Source organism: Dipteris shenzhenensis, chromosome 16, assembly GCF_047967505.1.
Source record: "Dipteris shenzhenensis isolate YYH24624 ecotype China chromosome 16, Dip_SZ_1.0, whole genome shotgun sequence".
Classification (NCBI taxonomy): domain Eukaryota; kingdom Viridiplantae; phylum Streptophyta; class Polypodiopsida; order Gleicheniales; family Dipteridaceae; genus Dipteris; species Dipteris shenzhenensis.
This window is the reverse complement of record NC_141611.1, coordinates 38,291,149-38,309,853: the sequence shown is the minus strand read 5'-3', so window position 1 is coordinate 38,309,853 and position 18,705 is coordinate 38,291,149. Positions and strand designations below refer to the sequence as shown.

The 18,705-nt window shown below is 48.1% G+C and overlaps 1 protein-coding gene across 3 annotated transcripts in view; it reads right to left on the bottom strand.

The window, feature by feature from the left end:
* LOC147892924 (Protein prenylyltransferase superfamily protein) overlaps positions 1-18,705 on the bottom strand; it is a 133,856-nt gene that overhangs the window by 89,376 nt on the left and 25,775 nt on the right. For all 3 annotated transcript variants that reach the window (XM_087387124.1, XM_087387122.1, XM_087387123.1), the window contains exon 3: positions 17,437-17,544. In XM_087387124.1, coding sequence (XP_087243250.1) covers positions 17,437-17,544 — 108 coding nt within the window. The remainder of the gene's footprint in view (positions 1-17,436; positions 17,545-18,705) is intronic.

Genomic DNA, 18,705 nt, shown 5'->3' with positions numbered 1-18,705 from the left:
TCTCCCACTCATCTTCACCATGCCTATTGTAACTACTACCACCCCTCGATGCAACGTGATCCAAATATTGTCTGCCTTCTCATATATAATGATTGCGTTGCACTCTGTAGGACTCAAAATATTGACTCTTGTGGAATCCCTTCGCTCCCTCAGTCGATTTCCTCCAAATCTGCATGTCATCAGCTTGGATGGCATGCACACCTCTGGCTGTATGGCTGTGTTGTATGAATTCCCCTCAGACCTTGACGAAGTGCTCGAGATTTTCACAGCAGAGTACTCTTGTCTTGTTGGGTGATCATAATCTGTGTCTTGGCAATGTGCACGGTCTTCGGCCTCTCCATTGTCTCCGCCATCGGCTCCCCAAGAAATTCGAATGCAGCAAGCTGGGCTGGTGGCAATACTGAGTTGTACAAATATCCTCTTGCTCAATGAGGCTCATAACCACTCAACAACGGCTGGATGTAATCTTTCGGCGTCTAAGGCTCTCAAGGATCTTTTGGCTCACTGGATGTAATCTTTTGGTCTCTAACGCTCTCAACAATTGTTGAGTTTTTACAAATGTAATCTCTTGTGTTTAGAGCGAAGAACATGAGCTTAGACTAATTAGCTGCAAAGAGGGCAACATTAGCTATGTTGGTGTCCTCTATAACACAAGAGAAACAGCTTGGAAACACAATGTCAAAGATGTTGTCAATCAAAAGGACCAATGTGGCTCCAGTTGTTGGACGCAAAGCGGAATCAATGCAGATCATCCCAATCTGAAATGAGGTCATCTGCAAAAAGCGGACGGGATGAAAGAAGTTGAACGAGCACATCATACACATGCTAGATACAACACAGGTCAGTGGCTGCCTAAACTAGCCTGGTGGTTATCTGTGATTGAGCTTTAGAATAGTTTAATTGTTTAATTTCAAAATCGGACAGCGGTCTGTATCAAGGAAGTGGAGGTGCTCCCTCTCTCGAGCACCAGGCAATGCTCCAGATCTCGTCTCTGCTGAACTTGTAGGAGCCTGCACCGCAGTGGGCTCAAGCTGAAATGTGTCCAAATAGAGGTGCAAAATTCGAGGTGACTCTGCCAGATCACCCTCCTCCATCCACTTCGCATCCAGGCAGGATAGCTCCTACACTTCACCAGGTAGTGACGGGAAACTCTACCTCTTACTTTTTTTTTTTTTTCATGAAAAAGACTTCTATTAAGTAAGAACAAAAACCCGCGAGAGCAAGCTCAAAGCGGAATACATCATGAAATCATGAGGATAATAAAAAACCCCCTCAGAGTGAGGTGGAAAGAAACCAAGGCTGAGGCTGAAAGTGCCATCTCAACCCTGTAGTAGATTCAGAGAGTAGATTCAGAGAAGAAAGGAGAATCCTTCCATTCCCTGAAGAAAGAAGCCCTCCTAGCTGAGGCTGCACGGGAGTCCCCCTGCATACCCGTCCATACGGCCATCAGAGTGTGTACGATGTCTGTCCAGATACTAGCCAATGTGTGCGAGGGATGAACCTGAGTACCCTCCATAGCCTCTGTGCATCTGGATCTCCAGATATGCCAGGCTGCTATGCTCGCTATAATCTCCCAAGAAGTGTCCACAGAGGCATGTACAGCTGTAAAAGGACGGTGTGGAACCACATCCAACGAGCAGAGCTCAACCCGATGACGTCGAACCGAAATGGCCCGGGTCCCTCATAGAAAACCTGAGGTCCTGTAAGAGAAAGCCAAGCCACCGAGCCCCAAGTCATAAAGAGTGGGGAATGGGCAAAGTGACTGAAGATCCTGGCTATCCCCATCCAAATCAATCTCGCCTGTCTGCAATCCCATAAGCAATGCTGAATAGACTCCGAAGCAGAAAGGCAACGAGGGCAAGTAGGGTCGGCTCCGAATCTGGACCTCCAAAGGTTCACTGCAATCCCTCCATGAATAGAAAGCCAAAAGAAGATAGTGATCTTTCTATTCCTGTGGGATTTCCAGAGCCTCCTCCAGAAGTACCTCTGCTGATCCGCAGTAATACCAAAAGTCTCCCAATGAGGAACTCTGGAGGGTCTCCAGCCTCTACTACTGAGCTGAAATCTCCTGGCATTACTGACCGTGTAACGAAAGAAGGGGATGGTCTTCTCTCGATGCCCCGCGTCAATCCGGTATGCAATGATAACGGCTGAAACTTCCGGCTTAATGGACACTGCATCTAGGGCGGGCTTTTGGGAAAGTGCACGGTAACAACATTCTTCTTTCCAGGCACATACACAATCTGAAAATGAAACATAGAAAGAAAGTTGCGCACCTCATGTGCTTCTCGGACAACTTTCTCTGAGTGAGGAAGTACTGCAAGGATTGGTGATCGGTCTGAACATAAAAATCAGCACCTAAGAGATAATGCTTCCATATCAAAAGAGCATGTATGACAGCCAACATCTCTTCTAGTAGATGCCAAAATTCATTTCAGCATCCTTGAGCACTCTACTCTCGTATGCCACCACTCTGCTGTCTTGCATAAGTACCCCGCCTATGATTTCCTACATGCATCAGCTTGGACAGCTAAGGGCTTGCGAAGATCAGGCAGTATGATAACAGGATTGAAGCAGAGTTTCTCTTTCAACTTCTCAAAAGCTGCAATCACGGTGGTACCCCATCTGAAAGTTACCCCTTTCTTCTGTAAGGCATGGAGTGGTGATGCAATCTCTGCAAAATATCATATAAATCTCCTATAGTACGAGCACAAGCCCAAAAAGCTACGTACTTCATGGATGTTCTTCAAGTGTGGCCAATTCTTGATAGCCTCTACTTTGGCGGGGTCCATCTTGACTCCATCCTTGGAAACAATGTGTCCGAGAACATGGATCTCATGCATGAAAAATTCACTTTTCTTGGCATTGATAAGTAGCTTAAGCTTCTGAAGCTCCTCAAAAACAATTGCTAGGTGCTTCCTATGGTCAACCTCATTCTGAGAGAACACGATGATGTCATCAAAGAAAGTGCCAACAAAGGCTCGGTATTCTCTTAAAAAATTTCCATCATTCTGTTCAAGGTGGCAAGTGTGTTCGCCAACCCAAATGGCATGACAAGAAACTCAAACAAACCAAATGTGGTTCAGAATGCTGTTTTGTGCACATCCTCGGGCTGAATTCTGATCTGGTGATAACCACTCTTTAGATCAATGTCATTGAACATTCCAGATCCATGTAACCTATCCAAAATATTATCTAGCCTAGGTATAGGGAATTCATTCTTAATTGTGATTTTATTGAGGACTCAGTAGTCAATGCACATCCACCAGTATCCTCTTCCTTATGCTCACCCTGCTCAGTAGGAAGGGAACTTCCTCTTCTTGTGTGGGCACTCGAAAGACGTGGGGGTATCCTCCTTGCAAATGTAACATTTGTTGGCATCATAAGGCTTTGTTTTTCTTCATCTGACATACGCGTGCGAGACGGTACACGCCTTCATAGGCTGCGAGAACTTTTTGAATTTCTTGGGGGATTCCAACTTGCTATCTTTGACTTTGGTGCCTCCAAGTAGCTGCCTTTGAACCCAAAAACCTTCCCTTGCATGAGTGCATAAGCTGTAGTGGCATTATCAATTAACTGAGACATGTTGGAGACTTTTGTCTTTGTGCAGTAGTCCCAAATCTCCTTTGGCAGCCCATAGCAATACCTTTCAATTTGCTCGGACAGCGGTACATGCCTGTAGGAGTTCACTGGCAACAAGGCTTCCCAAAACTTCTTATTGTACTCTTCCAAATTTCTGCAATTCCCCGCATCTAGCTTGTACCAAGCGGTCGCTCAACCAGGCCTCCATGTGGCCGACCTGATCTGCTGGGCTCCCCTGCCCTTTTGCGCCATTTGCTCTGCCAGACAGCCCGCCACGCAAACGCCTCCAGCCTGCTCATGCCGCCACATGTGCATCTCTATCAGAGGCTTGTTCCAGCCTGTACATGCTGCGCCTCTGTCAGCCCTCTGCCAGGCTGCTGTGCTGCCCACATGGCAGCCCCTCAAAGTACCAAAGATAGATCTAGCAAAGCTTGGGATAGCGAGGTACTCAAAGGATTCTTCCACAGGCCATAGGATATGGCCGACACCTACTGGAGATGGGAGCAGTGCATGACTTGATCATATATAATGGCCTTCACATATGGCTGTTATCCAGAGGGTTCACATATTCCCCACATGGAGGGGGGACGAGTATAGTGGATAACTTGATGGGCTCCCCATCCTTTGAGCCACAAGTACATGATCTTAATGTCCTCCCCTTCCACTTGACACTGATCACTCCTATCTAGCATTCAGCATACCGAATACCATCCCAACCATAGGACGAGACCTGCTGGCCCCCACCCATGTTCAGATACACTTTGACCATGCCCTTGATGCAGTCTATACGAGCCACTTGTCCCTTAATCTATCAACAAGGGGAAAATCTATCCATGCGAAGGCCCCAAGTCTCAAACCACCTTCATGTATGTGCATACCAACATCTCCAATCACCCTCAGTTCATAAGGTCGTAGAGGAAGATAGGGCCAGCTACAACAGTCTACACCATCTTGAGTTACAAGAGCCATTCTCCTAACTCGGTAAAGGTATTTGATGACCTAAAATGCCCCATCAAGCAGCAGAAGAGATGCCCTGAACTCAGCCATAACAAATCTGATGTGGGGCCGATGGGTTGCTATGGATCATACATGATAGCAAGAGAATCTTCAGCCACTTCCAAGTCTCCAATGATCAATCTGTTCTGATAGATCCGGCCCCCAACAAGGACCACCATACATACCCGCTAGGCAGACCAAGGAATCAAAGAGAAGAGACTCGGTTCGGGGGTCCTGGAATTGGGAGTGGAAGCACTACCACTCTAGTCAAGACTCAAGCATGTGCAGCATATCCCTTGCTTGATCGGTCCTACACCACCGATCACATCGTGAAAATCGGGCTAGAGAAAAGAACACCAACCTTAGTCTTAACAAGGTTGACCTTCAAGTTGTGTGACTCACAAAAGGTGTGCAGCGCATCCAAATGTTTCTAGAGGCCCTCCGCTAAGGATGAGAGCAGGACCACGTCATGTGCATATAAAAAGATCTCATCAAAGAGCGAGCGTGAGAGCAGTCGGCCCCCCTAGTGTCCCCATGAAACTCTCAAGCTCATCTATGTAGAGGCTAAACAAGGTTGGTGACAACAGACAACCTTGTTTGACTCCAATAGTGCTCATGATCTCCTCTTTCCACCATATGCCAATCCGGACCTTGTCTGAGACCCTCTCGTAGAGTGCCATGACAGCCCAGATGATCTCCTGGTCATAATGCAAGCATCTCATAAGGTGAGCTCTTGACATTGTATGAAAGGCTTTGTGGAATTCCACAAAGTAGCAATGGACCCTATATGTCCCTACCTTGACCTCCTCAATGACACCCCTGAGCGCGAGTATGTGATCTAGAGTCCCATGATCACGTCGAAATCCAGCCCGTCCCTGTCCCTGCATCTCTGCAAACCGGCTGTCCTCTGTGTCGAGTATTGACGTATAAAGCTTGGACATGACACACCCAATCATAATGGTTTTCCTGGCTCATGGGTCCCTTGCATTGTGGATGGGAATGATGGTGTTAAGAGTCCACGTGTGAGGAAATTCTAAGCAAACCGCTTCATTAAAAGGGAAGGGGAGGGGGGGGGAGAGAGAGAGAGAGAGAGAGAGAGAGCGAAAGAGAGAGAGAGAAATAAAGAATTTTATTAGAGTCTTCGGAAGACCGATGGATCTATGAGACTGGAAGAAAACCTGATACAAATCACAGTAAGGGTGGAGCTACTGAAACGAGCATCATCACCCGTGCTGAATCCTAAGTCTAATCATACATAATCAAATACATCTGGGTGTAACAATGAAAAGAAAAAGACTGGAGCGGAGCGGAATCCTCCATATGTCATGTCGCCCTGGCTGGTGCATAGCCGGTGATGGGACGCTGGTGCCCGTCAAGGGGTGCCGTGCATCTCGGTCTCCGAGACTCGACGCAAGACCAGAGCCACCGTGACTCCCGTGGGACGTATCCCGACTCTAAACAATGAACGAGAGGTTCCCCAGAGTGATCTGTGTGTCCCCTCGATGTCTCGTGTGTCGTGCTACGATCGTCGGGTCAGGGTCTCTGTCACATCTGCGGCTAGAGACTGGACAATCAATGTCACTCGATGGAAAGAACTCTATGATCCTACTCTGAGAGGTGTCTGATGATGTGGCCAAGCCCTGTCGCCTGAGTAAGTACTCTGTGTCGGACCCCCTCGTGAATGAAGGCCACGAGGCATCTCTGATCTGGGTAGGCGAGGAATCTGGAAAGGAGCCCGGAGCCGTCTCTGAAGAGGCAGTGGTAGCGACCTCGAATCTCGTAGTACACTGGGCACCTGAAAATAAAATGCTCCTCCGACTCAACCTCCTGACAGTCGCACAATATGCATAAGCGATGCTCCCTAGGAATCCCCTCTACTCTGCCGCTCTCTATGCAGAGGCGGTGTGATGATACCCGAAATTATCTGATGGAGATCCGTAGTGAGTGAGGCATATGAAGCTCAGTGTACCCCCGTGGTGTAATGAATCCCTCCTCCGAAATACAAAGACAGTAATCTCTGTAGAAACTCAGCTTCGCTGGAAGCTCCCTCGGCTCCAACCAGATCCTAAAGGTGTGTAGCTGCAAGAGATCCTCTCCAATGACCTAGTTGGTGTGTGGCTCAATCGGGATGATGGGTGGGAGTACCGGAGGGGCATCTAAACTATACTGAAAAGAAGGTATCCTATCGATTTGAAACCCTAGTCTCACAAACCATCTGTGAGTCCATGCATACCAGCATCGCTCGTCTCCCTCTGCTGCCAACCTCATGGAGGAATCGAGAGCCAACCATGGCAACCTCTGTCTCCCTGATGTACAGTCCCCATATGATCTAACCCGGTGTAGATATGTGATGGTCTGAAAGGCTGCATCTAGCTGGAGTGGAGAAGCACCAAACTCAGTGATGTGATGTGGTACAAACGGTTTCCCCTAGATCATCCGTGAGAGCATGAGGATCTACAAGCGCTCCACCCGTGTCCACTCTATCTCTGACATGTCAGGCCCCCAACAAGGGCTGCCATACATACCGGTTGGTCGGACGAAGGAGTCAAAGCGAAGAGCCTTGGTCCAAGGGTCTTGGAAGTGGGAGTGGAAGCATTGTCTCTGCCGCGCTAGTGAGGCGTATCCCCTACTCACTCTGGCCAACATCGCTAGTCTCATCATGAAAACCGGGCCGGAGAAGATGACCCCCAAGTGTGAGGATACGATCTCAACTGGTGACCCACCGAAAGTGAACTACTTCCGTTGAATGTTTGCTCGAGAGGTGTTAAAGATCATGACCTTGGTCTTACCAAAGTTGACCTCCAAATCATGGGATAAACAAAAAGCCTGCAGTGCATCCACGTGTCGCTGGAGCCCCTCGGGTGTGGACGACAAGAGTGCCACGTCATCTGCATAAAGAAGAATCCCAATTATGATCCCGACAAGTGAGCAACCGGTCCCTTCGAACGCCCCCATGAAAGTCTCAAGCTCATCGATGTAGAGACCAAATAGGGTTGGAAATAAGGGACAACCCTGTTTGACCCCTATGGTACTCAAGATCTGATCCGTCCAACCTGCACCTGTCCGAACTCGGCCTGAGACTCTCTCATAAAGTGCCACGACTACCCAGATGATCTCCTGATCAAATCTCAGTGTCTGTAGGCGTGTGATGAGACGAGCTCGAGATACTATGTCAAAGGCTTTGCAGAAATCGACAAAGCAGTAATATACCCTCTCCTTCCGTGATCTGGCCTCCTCAATGATACTCCTGAGTGTGAGTATGTGATCCATAGTCCCATGGTCTCGCCTGAAACCGGCCTGACCCTCTGCTCTGAGCCCTCTCATCTTTGCGAACAGGCTCACCGACGCATCCAATACAACTGCATAGATCTTGGACATCACATGTCCAATCATGATAGTCCTGTAGTTACTCGGGTCCATGAGATCCCCTACCTTGTGGATGGGGGTGATGGTGTTAAGTGTCCAAGTGCGGGGGAAGCCAAGGCAAACAGCGTCATTGAATAGCTTCGCTAGGATCAGGGCTAACATGTCGATCCCATATGCGATAAACTCAGTGCATAGACCCTCGTGATCCTTAGCTCAGCCATTGTGCAGTTTCAATGTCATGTCCTTGACTCCCCCTCTGGTGAACAACATGCAAGTGGTGGGGCAAGGTGTGTGTATGAGATCTGGAGTGGGCTGGTGTGGGACATCATAAAGATATTGTGCATATGTGTGCCAGACTCTTGTGTCAGTGAGGGGTGATGGAGACCTACGCTCAAGGAATCTCCACCAAAAATCCTTAGAGTTATTGCTGTACAAGACGTTCAGCAGCTCCTCATTTCGTCGAAGAAATGCCTACTTCTTTCGACATATGAGACGTCAGTACTTGCGTACCGTGTCTGGTGTGTTCGGGAGGTGACATCCGGTTTCAAGTCGGAACTTGTGGGCGATAAGCCTTGCACTCCGCATCGTACCAGTTGTTGCAAGGTACAGAACCAAGAGGCGGTGGTCTAGTGGACCATGTGGTGTGAAAAAAGATTTGGAGGACAGCCTCGTGGAGTGTGCGACTAATCAAGAAAGCACGGTCCTCTATGAGTGGTATGTGATCGATGTAGGTTAGTAGTTTGTTTAGGCGTCTAGAGTAGGCCGGTGAGAGGCTGTGATCAAAGTGTATGTCGTGGTAGGTGTCGTGCTTCCTATGTGGTGTGTGTGGTGTGGCTAAGCGTGGAGTGGCGATAGTGAAGAATAGATATGTGTGATCAGCTCCTGGAGGGAGTGGTGCTACGGTGAAGTCGGTGATACATGAATTGAAGGTAGGGGATCCCATGATGTAATCTACTACACTAGTGCCCCCCCCCGTGTGGGAAGCAAGTAAAACCACCTAAGGAGGGCCATAGGTTTAGCGTCGGTCCAATGAGGTCATGGTCATACCTGCTCCGTCTAGGTCTATGTCTGGTAGCATGATAGAGTCGTCTCGGAAGTCCAGGAGTAGTGCCTGGCACATGCTCGTCCTGGCGTTGAAGTCCCCAACAAGGAGAACTTTCCCATGGGCTGAAAGGTCTGGGATATCCTGATGTAAGGGTGCATATGGCGATGTCTCACCCTCCTCTCGTGCCCCTCTGGCGAAGTGGGATGTGTATGGCGGGAAGTAGCATATTGCTATGAAAAGGTCACGGGTGTCTGTGCGTCAAATCCGGATCCGGATCCACATGAATTGGGAGTGTGCATCCTTCCTCTCAATAAAAATGGCTCCAGCAAGGGAAGACCTGTACAATACTGCGACCCCGCCTGATCCTCGGACTCCTCCTGTATCCCTCGTCTCATCCCTGAAGGCTAACTCCCATGTGTAGCCACTAACTATCGGTAGTGGACGCTCTGGGCTCTGGTGTGTCTTCATGTAAAAGACTATGTCTCGTCCTGTATAAGACTCCGAAAAGCTCCGTGGGTCTGACCATAAGGTACCATTACAGTTCCAAATGGTGCAAGCTAGGGTCTCAAAAACCTGAGTCTCATAGGCCCCGTTCCCCTAGGGAGTACGGGTGGGAGCCCAACGGGTGCCGGTCAACAACCTACCATCTCGAACCACGGCCCATTTTCCCTCCTTGCAGGGAACATCCCGTTGTAGCAGAAGAACTCGTCGCTCCTCAATCTGTAGTGGTGTCAAATCCTCGTCCATGGACAAGGTGGGATGCTCTCGTAAAGCGGCTCGACATCGGAGTGTCGCTGGTCGAGCATGTGAATCTCTGAAGCGAATGACTAGGGGCTGCTCTCAGTTGGGGTCTCTCCCAACATGCCATGCTCCCTCTATGCCATGGTCGGAGACGCCCATGGTGGTGGTCACAAAGGTGATCGCCTCCTCCATGGGCATCGTAGTGGTGTTGGTGATGTCTCGCGTGATCCCTCGTATCTGGATGTTGAGGGCCTTCGAAGCCCTCTACTGCTGCTCCTGTATGGTGGCTGAAACGGTTGCCTTTGTGGGCTCCCGTTTCGCCACAGCCACCCATCTAGTCGTCTCTGCTATAGCCGACTGTATCGTGGCTATCTATGCCTTCATCTCTGTGACTGGGGTCCCTTCAGGCGCTGCTGTGAGGGTCCCGAGCTCCTCTCGAAGCTGTGTTATGTCGTGTCTGAGTCCCTCGATAAGGGTGCCCTGCTCGTGTATAATGCAGGCTTGCTCCTGAGTGTATCGGGCCTGCTCCTGAGTGTAATGTGTCAGCTCTGCCTGACGGGCCCAGATGATGTATCTCAGCCAATAGGGAGTCCCAAGCATCTGGTAGCGGCCTAAGATGTCCTGGTCCAGGTGGTAACTGGATCTCGAGAGGGGTTCGGATGAAGGTGGGCTGCTGAGGTTGTACTGAGGGTGGGGACAGCATGCTCTGGGCAGGGGAGTGGTATGAGTAGCAAGGCCGGACGAGGTGATGAAGGGTGGCTAACTGAGAGGTAGAGGTGATACGAGGGGAGAGTATTGTGGAGCCATGGCCAGTGGGGCCAGTGGTGAGGCTACTGGAGAGGAGACCTATGATGATGACGCAGGAGAGGGGGAGGAAAGAGGTGGCGTAGATGATGAGGCGGATGATGGTGGTGAAATAGTGGTGGTAACCATAGAGGTCAAGGATGTGGTGAGCGGCATGGGCTTTGGGTGGGCCCCTTTCTTCTGGGCCAGGGTGCTGTCCACTATCAAACCGCTCTGGTTGCTGCATTTGTTGAAGTCCTCCAGACTGAGTTGCTTTTGTGTTTTTCCCTTGTCACCGTTCCCCTTCCCCATCTCCACGCGTATGTAAATTTGGACCGAAGGGTATCCCGCCTAGTCTCCTGTCCTCATCCCCCTGTTCCCTTCATTATGGGGGAGGCAGCAGTGGGCAAAGAAGGGATTGCAGGAGGTCGGAGCTGCAAGCCGGGGGCAACAAAAAAAAAAGGTCGGAGCTGCAAGCGGCGGGAGAGCTGAGCGAGGGGGTGCTGAGTGGGAGAGCTGAGCTGAGCGAGGGGGGCTGAGCTGAGCGAGCGGGGCTGAGCGAGCAGGAGAGCTGAGCGGGGGGGGGGGGTGAGCGAGGAACCAGGGCTGAGCTGAGCGGGGGCTGAGCGAGGGGGGTAGCGGGGGGGTAGCAGAGGGTGGCAGAGGGCTGAGCGAGGGGTAGCGGGGGGTAGCAAAGGGTAGCGGAGGGGTAGCGGGGGGTGAGCGGGGGCGTAGCGGAGGGGTAGCAGGGGCTGAGTGGGGGGGTAGCGGGGGGTAGCGGAGGGGTAGCGAGGGCTGAGCGGGGGGTAGCAGGAGGGTAGCGAGGGGCTGAGCGGGTCGGTAGCATGGGGGGTAGCGGGGGCTGAGCAGGGGGTAGCGGGGGGGTAGCGGAGGGCTGAGCGGGGGGTGGAGGGAGAGAGAGAGAGAGAGAGAGAGAGAGAGAGAGAGGACGTCATACGTTGTACGAATGGACAGTTTTAACGCATAAATTAAAAATATGTCATCACTAGGGAGGACTTTCGGTTGCAATTGGCCTATCAATGAAGATACAAAGATCTTGTGACAGCTCAAAATAAGATGCTTTGACAAAGCTTCTCCGACATGTCAAAATCAGCTATAGCAATTTTTATCGATCTTCAACCTTAAACATTCTATGCTCACCATAACACTTTATTAGAGTGTGCTCTTAGAGTAGCAATTGCTAGGAGTATTTCTAGAAGGTACTCTCTCGTTCCTTCTGTAGTGGACCAAAAAGAAAACTTGATCCTCATGACAATGTTTTATGTCACTGTGGATTTCATGTCAATAGCTTTTACTGATTTTCAAAATAAATTGACATGAGACACTTCAAGAATATGCCAAAGGGCCTATAAGAAAATAATACGTCGTCTGTGCTCAACAGATAATAAGATCTTGTATGCAAGAGAGAAAAGCAGATAGTATGAAGAATCAAAATTTTGATTACTGTAAAATTGATACAATAGATGGCGCTGCCTCCCAGCCGTGCGCTCCTGTGTGAGGAGCTTCGATGGTGTGTTGGAAACAGTAGAGGACGGAGGCTGGACGCTAAGGAATAAGGGTTGCTGTAGCTAGTGATCAATATGGGCTTCATGGGCTTGCTCTTATATAGCCACCAGTTGTAGTCGGTTAGACCCAAACCGACCCAGTCCACCCAAAACCAGCGATTGGAGGTCGAAATAGACCACCGACCACGCGTTAGAACCGTGGCGCAGAATATCGCAACTAACCTACGGTCTCTGTTTCGCCCAGAGCCATCCGGGATCATCTGGGGCTTCAAACGGGCCCCGCAACCCGAGAGTGGGCTGCCCCGAAAAATGCTCTGTCTACCCTCAGTGCGGTCAGTCATGGGATGCCTTCCCGCACTTGCATGTAGCCTAGTTGGCAGCGTGCCAACTCTATCTGAAGCTATCCAGCCATCAAGCCACACATGGCTCCCATCTGGTGTCCAAACCAGGACCTACTGGATAACCGAGCTACTCAGATGCCTTCTCCTCATATGGGGGGCTTACAAGTAGAGTTAGCTGGTTCCAGCGTAGTTACACGAGAGTGGAGCATTGATATCTAACACCCCCCCTCAATGTCCACGCGCAAGTGAACTTACTTTTTCGGCTCAATGCCAAGTCGATGAAGATGCCTCTCCAGCAAGTCTCTTCCAAGAGCCTTCGTGAAGATGTCCGCAGCATTCTCTGTAGTCGGACAATACACCAAGTTGACCTCTCCATCCATGATGAGCTCGTGTACAAAGTGATATTGAATCTCAATGTGTTTTATGCGAGCGTGGAACACAGGGTTCTTTGCAATTGCCATGCAACTCTGATTGTCACATGATAACTACATAGGCTTGTTCGACACTGCACTCATGTCTCCTAAAATCCTCCTCAACCACACTGCCTCACAAGAAGCAAAACATGCTGATTTGTACTCCGCCTCGGTAGAAGAAAGAGCAACTGTGGGTTGCTTCTTGCTGACCCATGACAAAGCTCCAGATCCAAGTAAGAAACAGTAACCTATCACTGATCTCCTGCTGTCCACGTCTCCTGTCCAATCCGAGTCACAGAATCCGGTCAAGATGTTGTCCTTGGTATAGGTGATGCCATAATCAAGTGTGCCTTTGATGTATTTCAGCACCCGCATCCCTGCCCTCCAATGGTTCTCCCGGGGCTTATTGGAAAACTTGCTTAGTACACCAGTCGCAAAGCTGATGTCCGACCGCATGTTGCACAAGTAAATCAAACTGCCCACAAGCCTTTTGTGCTTCGCTTCGTCCACCAGTGGTGATGAATCCTCGTTTGAGAGCTTCACGTCAACCTCCATAGGGGTCCCAACTATCTTGCACTCAGCCATGCAAAATGCCTTCAGTATCTCTCCAGCATACTTCAGCTGTGAAATGAAGATCTGTTTTGGCTCTTGCCAAACCTCAATCCCCAAACAAAAATGCATCAGTCTGAGGTCTGTCATTTCAAACTCTCTTCCTAGCAACTGCTTTGTCTGCGAGATCTTCTCTTCACGGTTCCCTCTTATGACAAGGTCGTCCACATAAAGGACCGCGATCATACACCTGCCTCCTTCTCTATAGATATACAAATTTGCATCAGATGGGCTCCTCCTGAACCCATTTTACAGAAAGTAAGCATCAATCCGCTGGTACCACGCTCATGGGACCTGTTTCAACCCGTAAAGTGCCTTCTTTAGTTTACACACTTTACCTTCTTAACCGGGAATCACAAAACCTGGTGGTTGTTCCACGTATACCTCCTCCTTGAGATCTCCATTCAGAAGGGCGGATTTTACATCCATCTGAAACACAAACCAACTTTCCTGTGCTGCTAAAGCCAAAACACTGCGGATTGTGGTTAGTCGAGCTGTGGGAGCAAAAGTATCCTGATAATCAAAACCATGTACTTGTGCGAATTCTTTTGCCACGAGCCGAGCCTTGTATTTATCTAACGCGCCGTCGGACTTGTACTTGGTCTTGTACACCCACTTGGTACCGATTACCTTGCGTTTTGGTGGTCGATCCACAAGGTCCCAAGTCTTGTTCTTCATTATGGAGCCATACTCCGACTGCATAGTCTCCATCCACCTATCATCACCCTGTGCCTCTTCAAGACACTTGGGTTCTTCAGCACGGATCACCTCTGTCATCAAAGCATAGTTGACCAAGTGTTCCTGCGCTCTTCTTTGCTCCTCTAATCTCTTGGACCGACGGTGTTCGAATGGTTCCTCCTCAATGGCTGGAGGTTCTCTGTCGTCCAAAAGCTGCTTTACCCACTTCGAGAATGGCTGTTGCCGTTGTGGTTCTGCAAGCTCTTCTTCCTCTTCTTTATCTTGAATCCTCCCAAGCACCGTTGGGAGAGCTCGGTCTGCTGTTGGTGGTTATACTGGATGGATATCCTAGTTTTGGTTGTCTGGAATGGAAGCATCCTCCTCCAATTGATACGGCTGTTCTGAGAAGACCACATCGCGACTTACTATTACCTTCTTGGTAACAGGATTATAGAGACGGTAACCCTTCGCCTCTTCACTGTAGCCCAAGAAAATATACTTCCGGCTCTTCGGTTCCCATTTGATCTTGTTAGTATCAGAGACATGCACAAAACAGTCACATCCAAAAACTCTGAAATATGCAGCTGAAGGTTTCTTACCAGAAAAGGCCTGCAGTGGAGTCATCCCGTTCACAGCCTTCATGTAGCTACGATACCATCATTTTCATCTATCTCCACCATATGCGCCATTGTCTATGACGGGTTGCATGCCACCTTGCATGATTCTGTCTTGCATTCGATGAGTTGTGTATTCTTCTTCGACATTTTGTGTTAACATCTTGCACTGCATGGGACACTACGGACTTATTTCGATATGCCTGTACCACCATTGAACCATTGGGCTTGACTTTAGGTACACCACCCCCATGTTGGGTCACTTTATTATATGCACAACGTGCTTGCCAATGTGATTCCATGCCTTGAGTGGACCACACTCTAATGCTTCCATAATTCCATGCCATGTATGGTGCATGAGCATATAAAATGTGCTGCCCTATAGAAAAACAAATAAGGAAATATAGGACCATTCAATATGCACATCTCAATGTCCAAGTTAGAGATTACCATCTATTGTGTGAAATGATTCTTTTCGCAAGCTATCTCCATTGTGGCGCGATGCACCACTATTAATAATCCAAGGTTCATCCGCAGGTACATGAACTGCCTCTGTGCAATTCTCCTCAATTGCTACGAACAGCTCTACTGGCACTGCCTGCGCGCTATTGCTGGACTCTTTCTTTACTTCGTTCTCATCTGTAATCTTCTGCCGACACTCATTCTGCTTGTGCCCTGCCTTGTTGCAATAGAAGCACTTGATCTTCTTCTTTCTCTTTTTAGCATCAGAAGAAGATGGGTTACCAGAGTCCTCACCCTTACCTTTCTTTGATCCAACCCAGAGAGCTGAATCTTCTCCAATCCTCATCTTTTGACACATCTCCTCCTCCAGAAGCATTGCGCTGAAATCCTCAAAGTTGGACGAATTTCTGTTCTGCGTATTCAACGCCGTAACAAGGCCGTTGTACTTTGGTGGGAGAATCCGTATGCACCTTCGTGCTCGATTCTCGCTGGTGATGGTGATGCCAATCGCAATCATCTAATCGCGCAGATTCTTCACCTTGGTGATGAACTTCTCTACCATTTCAGACTCAAACAATTTCTCGTTCGCGAGTTGAGTCTCCAAATTTTGAATCCGCATCTGATTCGTGGTCTCGTAATGATTTTTCAAGACCGTCCATGCCTCCTCCGCTGTGGTGACATATTGAATTAACGCCATGACAGAATCACTTACACTGCAGACAATAGAACACAGCGCATCTGCATTTCTTCTTGTCCACGCGAGAATCTCATCCGCAGTTGGTACTATCTGTTGTGCTGCATTGGCAGGATTCGGTCTCACAACCAGCTTCAGGTCCACCCCCAATAGCAGTATCCCAAAGCTCGTATGCGCTTAGGATGGTCTTCATCTTGAACTTCCAGAGTGGATAGTTAGAGCCGTCCAACTTTCCGCTTTCCCCGAACGGTGGGATTCGCAGTCTTGCGGACTGAGCTATCTCTCACAATCTGCTCGCAAACAGAAACACACTACCAAATCTTCTTGCTAGAGCCCAAGCTCTAATACCATGTAAGAAAATAATAATACGTCTGTGCTCAACAGATAACAGGATCTCGTATGCAAGAGAGAAAAGCAGATAGTATGGAGAATCAAAATTTTGATTACTGTAAAACTGATACAATAGATGGCGCTGCCTCCCAGCCGTACACTCCTGTGTAAGGAGCTTCGATGGTGTGCTAGAAACAGTAGAGGACGGAGACTGGATGCTAAGGAATCAGGGTTACTATAGCCAGTGATTCCCCTTCAGGCCCTTCAGTGATGACTATGGGCTTCATGGGCTTACTCTTATGTAGCCACCAGTTGTACTCGGTTAGACCCAATTGGAAGTCCACTCCGTCCAAAACGGCCGACTGGAGGTCGGTCCCGAAATAGACCACCGACCACACGTTAGAACTATGGCGCAGAATAGAGCAACTGACCTACGGTTGCCGTTCCGCCTAGAGCCATCCAGAATCATCTAGGGCTCCAAACGCGGGCCCCACAACCCGAGAGTGGGCTGCCCCGGAAAATGCTCCGTCTACCCTTAGTGCGGTCAGTCATGGGATGCCTTCCCGCACTTGCATGTAGCCTAGTTGGCAGTGTGCCAACTCTATCTGAAGCCGTCCATCAGGCCACACCTGGCCCCCATCTGGTGTCCTACCGGATAACCGAGCTACTCAAATGCCTTCTCCTCATATGGGGGGCTTACAAGTAGAGTTAGCTGGTTCCCGCGTAATTACACGAGAGTGGAGCATTGATATCTAACAGGGCCATTACTCTTAATACCATTTTTGGTAGGAAGTCCAAATTCTAATAGATCTGACAAGCTGATTTCTATCTATCACAACCGGTCCTCCCAAATGAAAGAAAATTCATTGATGCACTAAGACTTTGAAAATGATATTGGCCACTCCAAAAAGGCCATAATTTGAAGCCATGACCAGCCATTTAAGACCTACACCATGACAAGAAACTTTCCCATAAGAACTAAAAATCAATCAATTTTTCATAACACCTCTGCTTAAGTTACCCAAAGATAAAATAAGCTGTCTTGTAACCATAACTTTAAAAACGAAAGATCACACAATGCAAGAAACATATATACAACATCTGGAAATTTCTCAAGGTTTTCACTTCTTGAAAACAAATTGATGTAAGCCTTTTAGAAAAGCTCTTTAATCATCATGAAAAGCAGAGTAAAACCATAAAAATAGGTAATCCTATACAAGTAACAAAAAAATACACATTCAATATAATTGTCAGACCTGTGAGCCCAAGCTTCCTCACATTTAGGATCATATGACAACGCTAAGCTGGAGAGTTGCAACTCTGCCAAAAGAACTTCATTTGATGCATCTCTCAACAGATGTTTCCTGTAACACACACAAAGAACACTGGAACTGAACCTAGGAAAGGATTGAGCAACCTCTATCATGATGTACAATTAAAACCCTAAATCAATCATCATTTTTTTACTGCATACATAAAAATAATCACACCACAAAAAAAAGTGTCAGCACACATGGCAAAGATTCAGTACAAAAGGCATCACGTTCTTTTAGATTTATTTTACTAATTCATTATGTACTGCATACTGCATGGAAAATTACAAATAATATTTACTAGGGAATCTATCAGGCAGCAAGCATACAGAATCACAAAAAATTATCCAAATTCATGAACGAACTACAACAAATGAATTTTTCAAAATTAACCAAGGCATTCCTCAAAATTTACAAGTGGCGCATTGGTGTACTGCCAAGAGATTCTCAACCAAAACAAACAAGTTCATACTTTACTTGGATATTTTAACATGGAGGCATGACAGTATGTCTGCTTTCAAAGTCTGGGCACATCCTTGGGTGTTTCCTTGAGGATGAAAATATAATTCAAGGTCTCTCCTGTAGCAGTTATTCAAGTTTACTTTTTGCAGGTTCAACTGAGCTTCAATTCAGCAGTCATTCTCAAGGTTCAACCTCAAAATGGGCCTCACAATGAGGTGAAGAAAATGAGAGTTTATTTTGACCTCTTGTGAATAACCAACTTAAGACTTGTATCAAGCCTTCAACCAACTGTCGCATGCTCTCATTTCCTTCTCTGTCACTACACAACTATAATCGAAATCCATGGCATCTCTCCATCTCACTAGGCCAAATTCATAGATGACCAAATAACATTCGTTAAAGATCTTCTGAGGTGACATCTAAAATACTAATACTAGAAGATAATATAGCATTTTCTTCTGCCTTTTTGAGTCCGGCTGAACTCTTCATGCAGCATTCTTCTTCTTTCGGGCAATACCTTTTAAGACTATTTCGAAGATGGCTCAAAGACGAGCCACCCAATCAAAGTTATGCATGGCACTAAGTTTCATAGTGTCCACAAATCCTGCACTCTATATTATTATATGCATGTGGATACCTCGAGGGCTGGGGGGTGCGCGGCTAGAACCTTTCTCTAATTCTAGGTTCCTAGGCACCAAAAGTCCCAAGGGAGGGGAGCGCTGGAGACATTGTTATAAAATAGCATCTATG